Source organism: Lytechinus variegatus, chromosome 11 (genome assembly GCF_018143015.1).
Source record: "Lytechinus variegatus isolate NC3 chromosome 11, Lvar_3.0, whole genome shotgun sequence".
Classification (NCBI taxonomy): domain Eukaryota; kingdom Metazoa; phylum Echinodermata; class Echinoidea; order Temnopleuroida; family Toxopneustidae; genus Lytechinus; species Lytechinus variegatus.
Genome location: NC_054750.1, coordinates 28,431,123 through 28,444,337, shown reverse-complemented (window position 1 = coordinate 28,444,337; position 13,215 = coordinate 28,431,123). Strand labels below are relative to the sequence as shown.

At 36.3% G+C, this 13,215-nt stretch overlaps 1 protein-coding gene across 1 annotated transcript; it reads right to left on the bottom strand.

The window, feature by feature from the left end:
* Window positions 1-5,618: 5,618 nt before the first annotated feature.
* Window positions 5,619-12,387, bottom strand: LOC121424563. The gene is made up of 4 exons (XM_041620292.1): window positions 12,064-12,387; window positions 8,657-8,893; window positions 6,878-7,074; window positions 5,619-6,275 (listed from the first exon to the last, which is right to left on the bottom strand). Exons 2-4 carry the CDS (start codon window positions 8,842-8,844, stop codon window positions 6,217-6,219), a joined length of 444 nt encoding a protein of 147 aa, XP_041476226.1. The 5' UTR covers window positions 8,845-8,893; window positions 12,064-12,387; the 3' UTR covers window positions 5,619-6,216.
* Window positions 12,388-13,215: the final 828 nt, after the last annotated feature.

Sequence of the window (13,215 nt, the reverse complement as noted above, 5' to 3'; positions counted from 1 at the left end):
AATTGTTTTAGTTCTTGTTAGAATTTTTTAATAAACCTAATTTCATATTATAAAATGCAAAATAACAAATGGGGTTATGACATAAGTCAACCTAAAGAATATGCATAAAGACAAGCCTAGAACTGTTTCACCGGAATAACGCAAATCTATTAAATTCAATAACTTCGTTATTTGTAGCCCAATTTTGATCAAAGTTTCATCGTTTTGCTCTGTGATTTTTTTCTCTATTTATTAATAATATCTCAATATCTACAGCCAGACGGATTTCCATCAAACCTACACAGGGGCCGCGGAACGGTTTTCTAAGTGGGGGGGGGCTGTCCATGTAAAAATATCACAATCATATGGTCACTTTTACGTATTTGTTCACGATTTTGGAAAAAAGTGGGGGCGGAAGACCCCCCTGTTGCACCCACAAATGTAATAACGCCCACAAATGTAATAACGCCCACAAATGTAATAACACTTTACCCACAAAATGTAATAACACTTTACCCACAAATGTAATAACACTTTACCCACAAATGTAATAATTTTTGATCGCCCACAAATGTAATAATGACTTTACCCACAAATGTAATAAATTTGAAGGGATTTTTGGCGAATCCGTTCTAAACTAAAATCCTATAGTAATGCGTTCATATAGCACAAAAGTGCAAAGTCTTTTTTTCAGACCGGGTTAATAAAACATCAAAGTACAAGTCCAAAGTCTTTCTTCCAGACCCGGTTGTTTCAAAAATTATAATATAAATCCAAAGTCTTTTTTCCAGACCCGGTCGTTTAAAAAATTGTGATATAAGTCCAAAGTCTTTTTTCCAGACCCGGTTGTTTCAAGAATTTTGATAAGTCCAAAGTCTTTTTCCTGACCCAGTTATTTCAAAATGTATAATATAAGTCCAAGCTAAGATACGATATTGATATTCCTGTGGAAAAAAATGGGAATCGAGCTTAGTCTTTTCTCCAGACCCAGTTAATTAAAACTGGTGGAATTAATGTCTTTGTTGTTGTTTCAACTTATACGGTGTATATTGTGAATATATGCACTAAGAGTAAATTGAGAATCAAGCGTAGTCTTTTCTCCAGACCCGGTTACCTGTTATTTAAACATTATGAATAACAGTTTAAAAATAGTATAAAGACCCCATAATCTTATTAATGCTGGATATAGCGTAGTCTTTCAGCCCGACCATTTTTTCTTCAAAAAAAAACGCTAATAGTAAGAATTTAAAAAAATCAAAGTCTAAGACCAAACAAACCTTCAACCTAAGAACCTGTTTTAAAAGAGGTTTAGAGTGTTGTCTTTATTCCAGACCTAAAACAGTTACGAAAAAAATCTTCTAACATACGACCTTATATTCTTATTCTCGTGGAATAACACGAGTTTTAAAACGTACTCTTTCCTCCAGACCCGGCTATTAAAAAAAGTAACTGAAAAACTTCGAATCTAAGACCAAATTTCCAAGGTTTCACCTAGTAAAAATATGTCTTTTTTAAATAATACTACTACCCCTACAAAACATTGTAATAACGCGTGGGTAAAGCAGACATCCTTTCTCCAGACTTGGTTACTATTTGAAAAACAAAATAGTTTTTACAAATATTCTAAAACGAATACCCAATAATCTAATTACTGTGGAACAACATGAAGACCGACTGTCGAAGATCGACTTTCCTCCAGACACAATTATTTCAGGAATAAAAAATCAATAAAACTCAACCCCCAACAACGAATCTAAGAACCAACAATCCTCCAAATTAAGACCATGCATGTAGGAAAGCACATGTTTAGAGCGTTGTCTTTATTCCAGACCCGTTGATTTAAAAATGATTTAAACAATCCTAAAAACAAAAGACTCATATTCTTATTATTGTGGAATAACACGAGTATTATGCTTAGTCTTTCGTCTGGACCCGGTTATTTTAAAGATAAAGAAATATTGAAAAAAATGACAGCTGAGACCAATCTTCAAAATTAAACCCACTTGAAATGCTTGGGCTTAGAGTGTTGTCTTTACCCCTCACCGACGTATATTATAACTTTTGAAACGACCGGGTCTGAAAAAAAAGACTTTGGACTTGCATTATAATTTTTGAATTAACCGGGTCTAGAAAAAAGACTTTGGACGTATATTATAATTTTTAAACAACCGGGTCTGGTAAAAAGACTTTGGACGTATATTATAATTTTGAAAAACCGGGTCTGGAAAAAGACTTGAACTTTTGTGCTATATGAACGCATTACTATAGGATATTAGTTTAGAACGAATTCGCCAAAAATCACTTCAAATTTATTACATTTGTAGGTAAAGTCATTATTTCATTTGTGGGTAAAGTGCATTATTACATTTGTGGGTAAAGTGTTATTACATTTGTGGGCGTTATTACATTTGTGGGTAAAGTGTTATTACATTTGTGGGCGATCAAAAATTATTACATTTGTGGGTAAAGTGTTATTACATTTGTGGGCGTTATTACATTTGTGGGTAAAGTGTTATTACATTTGTGGGCGTTATTACATTTGTGGGCGATTATTACATTTGTGGGTGTAACACCCCCCCCCCCCCATTCGCGGCCCTAGCTACACCATTTTCTCTCCATTGTTCTGCTTTTATAATTCAGGATCAACTTCCCCCTTTTACACGGTCAAAGACGCAGTTCATGTAAGTTGCATACCGCCATCTTTTGACAGATCAACGGACGCAATGAAGCGGAATGGATAATGACAAAGAGAAAATGTTGAATATTTTCTCACACATTATTGGGACTGATGATATGTTTTCGTTTGTTTGATTGAGCATTTGTTTGTCTGTTTGCTTATTTGTTTATTTGTTTGTTTGTGTTTAGTTTATGTAGGGGGTGTGCATGTGTGTGCGCGTGTGTGAGGGTGTTGGGTGTGTTTGCTCTTTAATCGGTTCGATTTTCTTTTCGGGGAGAGGGTGTTTTAGATTTTAGTTTTTCATTGCCAAATACTAAACTTTCCCCGGACTTAATACCCACCCTTCCTTCCTCTCATAGCGCCACCCCAAATCTCCCCCACCCTTCTCCCTCTCTCTCTCTCTCTCTCTATTCCCTCATTCTATCCTGCTTCCCCTGTAAATCGCACAGTAGTTGTTTAAACATTTTTTTAAGTGTTTAGAATTTTAAACAAAGTTTAAATTCATATACTTAATTATCAATAATTCAAGCATGGTTGTTTAAGAATTTAAACATTTCTTTAAAGTGTTTAAACAACTACTTGCAATTCACATAGTAAAGAACGTTGTTTAAAATATTTTATTAGTGTATCTATCTCATTGTCTTTGATGCTATCCTGCCCCAAAACATAAAGGAAATTCTATGTAAACAAAACTGTTATTGTAAATTCTTTTGAATAAAATTGTTATCCAATAACTTTTTATGATTATGTAATTATTTTGATGAAGCTATATCATTTGTGCTTGCTGATTTTTTTTAAATATAACAACCTTCAAAATATGAAATCTAAAATCCAATAGGTTCATTCATTTCAAAATCCACACTTTTGAACATCAATATATAGGGCATATCAGCACCAACAATATTCCCATAAAGACTACTAATAAACATTTACTATAGTCATGATAGTAATTTCAGTATGACTTGTACCTATCTCAAAACGAAAAGGATATTTCTGGAAATTTAAAGAAAATACTTCACGACCATTGCAGGCAAAATCGACTCGGTAGGAAGAGTGGCACAAACACGATACAGAATCGGGTCAGAAACTTTTTTTTCATTCATTTATTTTGTTTACGAATCTTGGTCATTACATGTTCACTTGTGTCAATATAATAACAATGCCAAAGTTCTCTTCCAAAAATATTCTAATATTAATCACTAAACGTCATATAACGATGTGGTTTTACAACAGCGTTGATAAATATATACTTGTCATTCAATTCAGGTGACATTGCCATTTCTACATTTGCCATAACGCTCTTAGATACGTGACAGTGTGCAAGAAAGTATATATATACATGTACATTTGAGCATCGCCAACTGAACTAAAAACAATTTCTAAGTTCACTGCATGGCATCACCCAAATCCGCACAATAGAAACCTCCATTCATGTCATTAGTATCAAGTCTCATTTCGTTTATTAAATTTGTATCACTTTCCTGTACGATTAGTTCCTACCGTAGCATACCGGTTTTTTTTTTTTTTTTTTGTTAAATAGAATCTACAATAAATACTTTATATACAAAAATATTTAGATAGATATCCTCCATTTATTTTAATTTCTTTTACTAACAAACCAAAAAGCAGTCATTTTCTATGTACAAAAATACATTAACATGATTAAAATTACCCGAAATTTTCGAGGTATGTTTATCACGAGCGTGAAAATTTTCATCGCCAAGTCGTAGAAAGTACCATTTTATCAAAGTGTACTTTTCCCTTGCAACCATATACAAACAATGCCTTACAAAAAACAAAATATTGTTTCAAAGATTAAAGCAACTCTTAAGCAATAAATATTGAAAACTGAATATCGCTTTTACAGTTTTTTTTTTATTCAAATTCAAACAAACCTTGACCAGTCCATAGTAAACTGTGCTATGTAAACATAAAGAAGCGTGTTTACTATATACATTATATAGAGCTCATATAAATAAGTATACTTTGAGTTATGATAATTATTTCAGTATCTTACAACATCGTTATTTCCATTTTATCTGGGTAGCTTTAATCTCATACGTTTTACGTGAAAAGCTCGAATAAAATATTTATTCAGATATCAGAAAAAAATATTTTGTATTTACATGCAAATAATAATTAGACTTTGTCGCAGAGAAAAATACACTGGTCTTCATAATTTATAGTACTTTCGTATATTTTTTTCTTTTTCATATTAAATTAGAACTTTTGGATATTTACTTTAAGTCACTGAAATATCATAGCGAATGAATTCCGAAAGATGTTAATCGAATGACTTTATTAAGTTATAATACATGCATAAAAATCTTCAAGTTCAGAAGATTCATGTTTTTCTATTAATCCTGTTTATTGGATTGATGAATAAATAATGAAGGCCTTGATTAATGTAGTTACTTTTTTACCACTTTTAGATAGTTTTGAAAGCCTGAAGATCGAATACTAATAGGACTATGTGCACGATGTATTTCTTAAATAAGCAATCTTTATAAAAATAAAACAATAATAAATACAATTATGCATTCACATCGATGTGTAAAAGATTATTCAGGGCAAAAATAGATTTCTATTTACAATCATATGGTTACATTTTTTTTTTCAAAATTAGCTAAAAATCCAACTTTGTTTAGGATAAAATACGATAATTAAAAGTATTGTGGAAAACTAAGAAATGGATATAGGTCAGCTGCCCTGTCCCCTGCACTGCAAAACTCCGGTGTTGATTTAACACCAGATCGGAATCTATATTATGTCCACAACAGAGAAGTATTGAAACAACACCAGTTTGGAATCAAACCGATTCTGGTTTAAAACTGATTGGTGCTGCATTTAACACCTATGTTAGACTAATACCAAACCGGTGTTGTTTTAAAACTTCTCTGGTGTGGACATATGTAGATTCCGGGCTGGTGTTAAATCAACACCGGAGTTTTTGCAGTGTATGCCTACTAGGGATAAATACCGGCAAATACCCTCTCGATGTTTATTTTTTTTCAAGGGAAATGGGGTATCGTTGGAAATGCAGAAAAATACGAAATATTACACGTCTTGAAATATTTTCAGGTATCACCCACGTGTTCTCAAGCATATTCTAAGTTTTTCCTGTACCTTTATGTATATCCTTTAAAGTATCCCCTAGCATTTACAAGCTTTTACCAGTATTCCCCACCTGTGCTGAAATACCTAAATTTCAGGGAAATTTTCAACCCTGCCTGCAGCAGCTGCAGTGCAGTCTCTTTATGGAATAAACTGGAAAATCATCTTGACACTGCGCAGTTTAACGGTGTTTCGTAGACCATATCTTCATTATAGTCCACTGTTTGGTGGATACACTTTGTGACATTGTGTTCTTTCTCAACAACAAAAAAAAACGATATTGGAGTGTGGGCCTCCAGCTCGTTTCGAATCATACTTCACAAAGCATAGACGTGGACGATCTCTCCATGAAGTCTTCATCAATAAAAATCAGCAAAGTTTTGAGTGAGAGGGAGAATGTTCAAAGAATTCTATATATAAATTAACGAAATTGTGTTGTTCCGACGTTAGAGGTGTACTTGGACTTGCACTGGCGCGAATTCCTCTCTTGAAATCATCTCATCGGCTGCACAAAAAAAAAGAAAGTGCAGTTGATTATAACATTCCGAAAATATACATTGCACTCACATAGCAATCATTAGATATTTTTGGTAAAAATTTAAGCAAATAAAGTCAACCACAGAAGGCAGACAAAAATTGTGCCTCAGTTAATCAGGGACGTCTCCCTCTCGCGTCCCTATTTTAAGCATGCCCAAGTTATTTGCAAATATTCATGTTTTCCTTTAAGTGTTATTAGATGAAAAGCAGGATAGAATTTTAGAATCGAAATTAGGCTAAGACATATTTCATAATATTGGATTCTGAATCTAAATCGTGATGGTAAATCAAGTGCATAATTATTTTTTTCGTCCACTATACAAAATTTTTACCCAATATTGGGTAAATAAGGAACATGTATGTTTGCTGGCAAAAATGAAACCTAAAATTGTGTAAAAAAAAAGTTACCCAATGTTTTGTTGAAATTTACCAATAAAACATGCATTTTGCCGCAATCTTGGAAAAAAACATTACCCAACAAACATGCATGTTCCCCTTTTACACAGTATTGGGCAAAGTAATTACTCAACAGATAGAGTTAAATATTGTAGAAATTGAAATCACTCTCACCGTTATTGTCGTGTTTGCTCAACAGCGCCCAGAAATCCGCGACTGAACCGCCCTCTATCGACCATTCTATAACTGATACCTCATCGTCGACATCCAGATCAAGTACATCGAAGACTTGTGCGTTCGAGATCGATAACGGTGTCGTGAGCCCGAGTTCCTCTCCGCTCTCCTGATCCACTTCTACACCTCGACGGAATCTAAATTGGTGGGAGGAATTGAATGGCTATATTGATTTTCCAACGCCTTCAAAAATATTCAATTCAAGAAAATATTTATTTTTTAATTGACATGTTTTCATATAAAATATACAAATCAATATATTACAGTAAAAAACATAATGAATATCAATCAATACAGCAGCATTTATGTCATGTGTACGGAAGAAGAAAGTAAGGGCTTGTGTCGGGATAAGCCTGATTCACTGTAATGATTATGCTCCTTGTATCTCCTACACTCTAAAAACTCTGGTGTTGATTTAACACCAGCCCGGAATCTATTATGTCCACACCAGAGAAGTATTAAACAACACCAATTTCGTTTTGGTCTAACACCAGATAGGTGTTTATACAACACCAATTAGTATTAAAACAGCATCGGTTTTACTCCAAACTGGTGCTGTTTCAATACTTCTCTGGTGTGAACATATATAGATTACGGGCTGGTGTTAAATCAACAACGGAGTTTTTGCAGGTACTTCCCCCGACCCAATTCGAAATGAGAAAGAAGTTACATGATAAGCACATACTATCAAGGAGAGAAAGGATTGGAAGAAAGGAGCACAAACAAAGAGGTGGTATTCACCCCTGCCTCCGGTATAGAGACCTTACAGCTCATGAGTGTCTTTTAAAGCCAAATCAATAATATACTTCCCTATTTGTTCCCTTCCTTTCATAGTTCAAGATCACTTTATGAAACCTTTAAGTTCGCCTATATATCATGGTTTAACTTTGGACGGGAGTCGTAAGATCTAGGGACTGTCATCTACCGGAAAATGAGTCTCAAAATGTGAAAAGTTCTCTCGGAGTTGTTCACCCAAACAATACAATAACCATTCTTGGACAAAAAAGGGCGGAAATTGACTGACGACATGGCACATTTTTTTAAGTCGGAATAAATGAAGGAGGTGAATAGGGGAAGGGAGAAGAAAGTATTTCAAAGTTTGAGAAACGAACTTGTATAAATTATCTGGATGTGAAGTTTTATTCTTGTAATTTCCCCCTCAAGTTTGAAGGCATCATTAACATGATAAATTCATCAATGGCTACATCTTTTGGGGTGCAATATTTTGAGTTGCAATCTTGCACCTTTTTTTATATTTTGCAAGTAGGCTTCATACCCAAAGTGTGAACCTTTGCACGTTTTAGGGTGCATAAATAATATTACTGCGTTAAAAAGACGCATACGTCGTCGTTGGTAATACGAACTGGCTCAAACATGATTTCGAGATAATCGCGTTCGAAGTTTGAATGTTTTTCAGACCCTTATAACTTCACGCTTAAAAAAAATCGATCAATTATTTATACCAATTTAAAGCATTCTATCCTATTATAACTTGCAGAATTTTGTCCGTAATTCGTATAATCATTCTCTATATATTTGAAATGAAGTGCATGTTATGCATTTTAGAAGCTGCTAATAATGGTCGTAATTTGCACTTTTCCTCATTTAAAGGTAAAACTGTACACCAAGGGTGCAAAGTTGCACCCAAAGTGGACTACCAACGCCGTTCAAGGAATGAACTTGCCAAATAAAATGGGGAATATGAAAGAATGTTCTTACCTTACACCGGTGTGTCTGCTCTGGTGTCGTACCCTCACCACATCAATCTGTACATCGTAGGTAGGTTCGGCCTGATCGACCACCTTCGTCTTCGATCCGCAAGCCCGCGTCAATGATGACGAGCTGAACGACAGTAACGTGGCCGCGATAAGCGTGTTGACGAGAACGTTGACGGCTTTGTGGTACATGTTGCTCCGCGAGATGTTGGTCAGCTACGAAGATGACTGGTATGATGACCTGAAGACATAAAATATGAAAACGGTACAGGGTTGTATGAAGTAGTCTGGAGGCTATGGATAAATAATTCCGCAGATAAAATTATTTGGCCACAGCGCCGCAATGCGGATTGCAAACTCGCGAATAGCCGCTCTTGTCTTTTGGTGCTGTTTGGCTTGTTTCGTGTTAAAAGATAGATGAACCGCTTGCCAATTAGGGAAGAATGCTCCTCTGTCCGTTCTGGAGCAGGGGCGGCGGGGACACTCAGATATTGATGAATTGGGGGGGGGGCTGGTGTTTGCCCGCCCATTGTTGACGTTCGAATAAAAAAAACTATAAGTAACTTCACCTCCTCATCACCAGGGAGGGGGTCATACTGTTGTTTTAATTTCATTTTTAGTCGCATTTCAAATTTTCATAGATAGGGACATGTGCCCCTTTCATCCTAGAGCTCCGCCAAAGAGTCGCTAGTTGGTATAGGTCCATGATCTGCCACACGTATTCTCCGAGCTTGTTACTAATAACCAGTACACACACGGGACGTCGAGGTCAAATACATTAACCTACAAGGAGTCATTGCCCCCCCCCTCCCGTATAATGATATTAAGATTCCATTTACACGTGTAATTTCAATATAACTTCGGAAAAGCTGTTTAATATCTTGCGTTCTGTTCTTTCGATCTAGTGTTGAATCTTGCCTGCTTGTGATAACACATCTGACTTGATACAGAAAGGGGCTGGTCAGAGCAGGGACTTCCAAGCTATGAGAGTGCGAATAACTGTTCCGATCATTGCACACTCAGTAAAAAAAAAAGAGGAACGGATTACCGATCAATTCTACGGCCATATAATGATAATGCAGCGGGGACATTTGCTCCCCTTCCTCCATTTTCTTTATAAAAAAACTATTTTCTTGACAATTTTAGCAAAAATCCAACGAAATTACGCATGAAATCTTTCAATTCCAAATTAAAAAATGTGTAGGGCCTACACCCCATAAACAAAGTTCGGTTGCTTCGCACCCTGCATGGCCCGGGTCCCTAGCTCACATTACTGTTCTCGAACATTAATTACACGCCCTGTTGGTCCTTAAAAGTCCATTACACAACAATCATCGATTCTGAAGTATTTTTACGTAACGCAATGTACATTTTATAGTTTGATCAATTTGGTTTGAGAAACTATGCTATACTACTACAATGTACCAATCACATATTCTTCTTTAACGTGTTATTGAACTTAGCGTGATACAGAATCGTGAAAAACAGTTTAAAGAAAATGGGCCAATAATGCCAATTTTTTATGTCACACCTGCGGTGAACACACGGAAGCCTAACACCTGTAGCTACGCATCACATGAGAAAACTTTTTATCAACTCTAAATTTCAAGAGTGGAGACAGTTGAACACTGGTGGGAGGTTTATTGACCTATTTCATCGCCAGAGAAAGGTGACCTCGTTGTAGCCCCATTACCCTCTCCCGTCTAACGTTTGTTTCAATAGACACCATGCTGATCCATCCACAACGTGATCACTTTAACTTTATTTTCTGACTCGAGAATGGAGTAATGAAGAAATCAGAGGTTTATTGGAAGTGATATCAACAACTATTACGGGTAGATATAGACTTCCCCCGGGATAAACTTCGGGTAACATAAGTCCCGGCAATGCCAGCTAGAGATTCACTCAGGACTTTCATTCAAGGGTTCAGGGTTCAACAATAATAGGTGTCATCATAACACATTATGTTTAGTATTTTAACAATATTTGGTGTTGAGCTCAAACACCAGGTATATGTTTCATACCTGAAGGCGTGATTTCTAGAACACTGACTGGTGGAATTTCAACACCGGAGTTTTAACAGTGTCGAAGGCATGATTCTGGTTGGAGCACGCTACATCAATTTTCATCTTTCGATTTGAATTACATCCAGGTTGAGTTTCCTTTTTGCAAGTGTCGGTTCAAGTGCCTCGCAATAGACAGTGCCCCCAACAATAATAAAGTACCTAGGCCTATTGTTTTAAAAGTTCACCCATTTTGCTAAGTGCAGGTATGATGTTTTCATTATAAAGTTTGAATGTCGTGGAATTAAAGCTCATCTAACCCAGTATTAATAGCAGCCATCTTTGTCGTTTTAAGGCCTAGACGTCTTGACGCGAAGATGAATAAATTGTGTTTTAGAGCTCATCGAACACAGAAAATGCGTGTAACTGTTAGTGTCAACGAGGCTTTATCTGTTATGCCACGGTCACACAGGCGACATCGACTCCTGACCGAAAAAGTACTAATAATTATAACAGCTGCAATTATATAGAGCTTTTAATTTGCCTGAGGATATACAAAGTGCTGCTATTATTACCCAACCTCACCAGGGTTTCTTTTTTTTTCACCGGAGCTCAGATTTAAGCAATTGCTCAGGTACCTATTCACCTCACCTGGGTCGAGTGAATAACGGTGTTGATAAATGTCTTGCTAATGCTGCAGTCATATTCCCCTATGGCGGTCGTACGGTTAGTCGAAACAGGGACCTATAACTCGATCCATGATCGATGCAGCTGCATGGTACAAAGAAAATGTTAAAACGGCTGTATTCGACTCGGCGGAGGGGGAACATGGGGAATGTGAATTAGGTTTAAAGGAATAACACCATAACTGGAATTCGAACACCATGAACACACGACCACCATACCACGACGTGCACAGTAAAAACGCTGTTTAAGATTTTATACAACGCTGTTTACTATATGAACCTTACAGTATTTGTTTAACCGTTTAAACAATCATGTCTAATTTATTGAAGATTAGATATTGAAAATTAAACTTTGTTGTAAAAGATTTAAACACTTGTTTAAACTGTTTAAACAATTAATGTAAGGTTCATATAGTAAACAGCGTTGTAAAAAAAATTTTTAAACAGCGTTTTTGCTGTGTGCCCACAAAAAGCTATCACGCGTTACTTCCAAACTTCATAATCGGACGATTTGGAGTCGGTTTCGTTGGTGTACCGGTGGCATCGAGAGCTCTCTTTGGGTAAATGACGGGGCGTATGAGATCCTTTCAAAAACATGCAGGAATTTGTCTCCGAGATTGGTAACCTCATGTCCGGGCCTCATGTATGAAAGATTAAGGCCCGACGGCTTATATACATTCCACAAACATGAAATATTAAAATATGATAAAAAGATTAGTTACCTTGCGAGAAAGAGAGTGTCTATCTGGACTAGTCGATGATGAAGCAAAATAGAAACTGTTCTTCAATCCTTAGGAATCTTCTTGGTAGATTCGCTCCAAAATCGAAGTCGATGTTTAAATTCCGATGGCGCTCGATCCGGGTAATGGATGATTGGTGCTTATAGAATATCGGCAAAATTGGGACTCTCAGGATTCACCTGATATTGTCTGGTCAGTATCAATCCTGGCTCCACGTGGCTGGAAGCTGAGTCATACAATGTGTCTCGTGATGAAGAACGCTGTCACTGGAAGTCTCTGGAAGTCTTTGAATGATTTCAGCCAGGGATCCGATCCAATATATACCCATACCCCGGCATCCTTGGCTCGGAAATTGGCAGCGGGCCTGGAACCGATGACTGGTTTGTCGACAAGGGTTGGGGCTTTCCCGCGAAGTGAAGCCTGACACACTCGTGTGTGTGTCATTAATCCGGTTAATAAAATAGTGGAAGTTTTAAATCAGCATCGTGACGTCAAAACTCTCAAGGGAGGAAGCGTTCTGTTGCTTTTAGGGCCGTCGAAGATGATTGACCAAAGAAAGAGAGTGGGATGATGAATAATGGAAACAAATATTTTTTTTTCGAAAATCACAAGTGCTTCGCGGAGGTGGATATCGTTTTTCTACATCTTAGATTATTTTAACAGATTTATCTTGTAAAGCATCCTATAACTTCAACCTGAACTGACCTTATATTAGAACATGGCAGTTTGTGATTGGTTGAGATGCTATTTTGTTGTTATTTTCTTCCTTTTTATAACATTCATGAACTTTCAGTCGGAAGAGTTATGTGGAACATGGCCGGAAACATGTATCATTCACCCCAATTGGCATTCGGGTCACATAATGTGATGCTGAAATTACGTTGGGCATAGATGACCCTCCCACGTATATACAGACCCCTTAAACTCCTCATATCTTCTTCATCGACGGGCTCGATTTGGCAATTCAATTCAATTCTTTTATTTCATTTCCATTCAAAACATAATGCAAAGTAATATAAAGCAATACAAATCAAGTACAATTTTATAGAAGGGCATTCTTACTTCGTAAAACAAAAAAAAAACAATATAATATAGAGCAAAAATGGAAACGAGGGGGATCCACTAAAAAGCAAA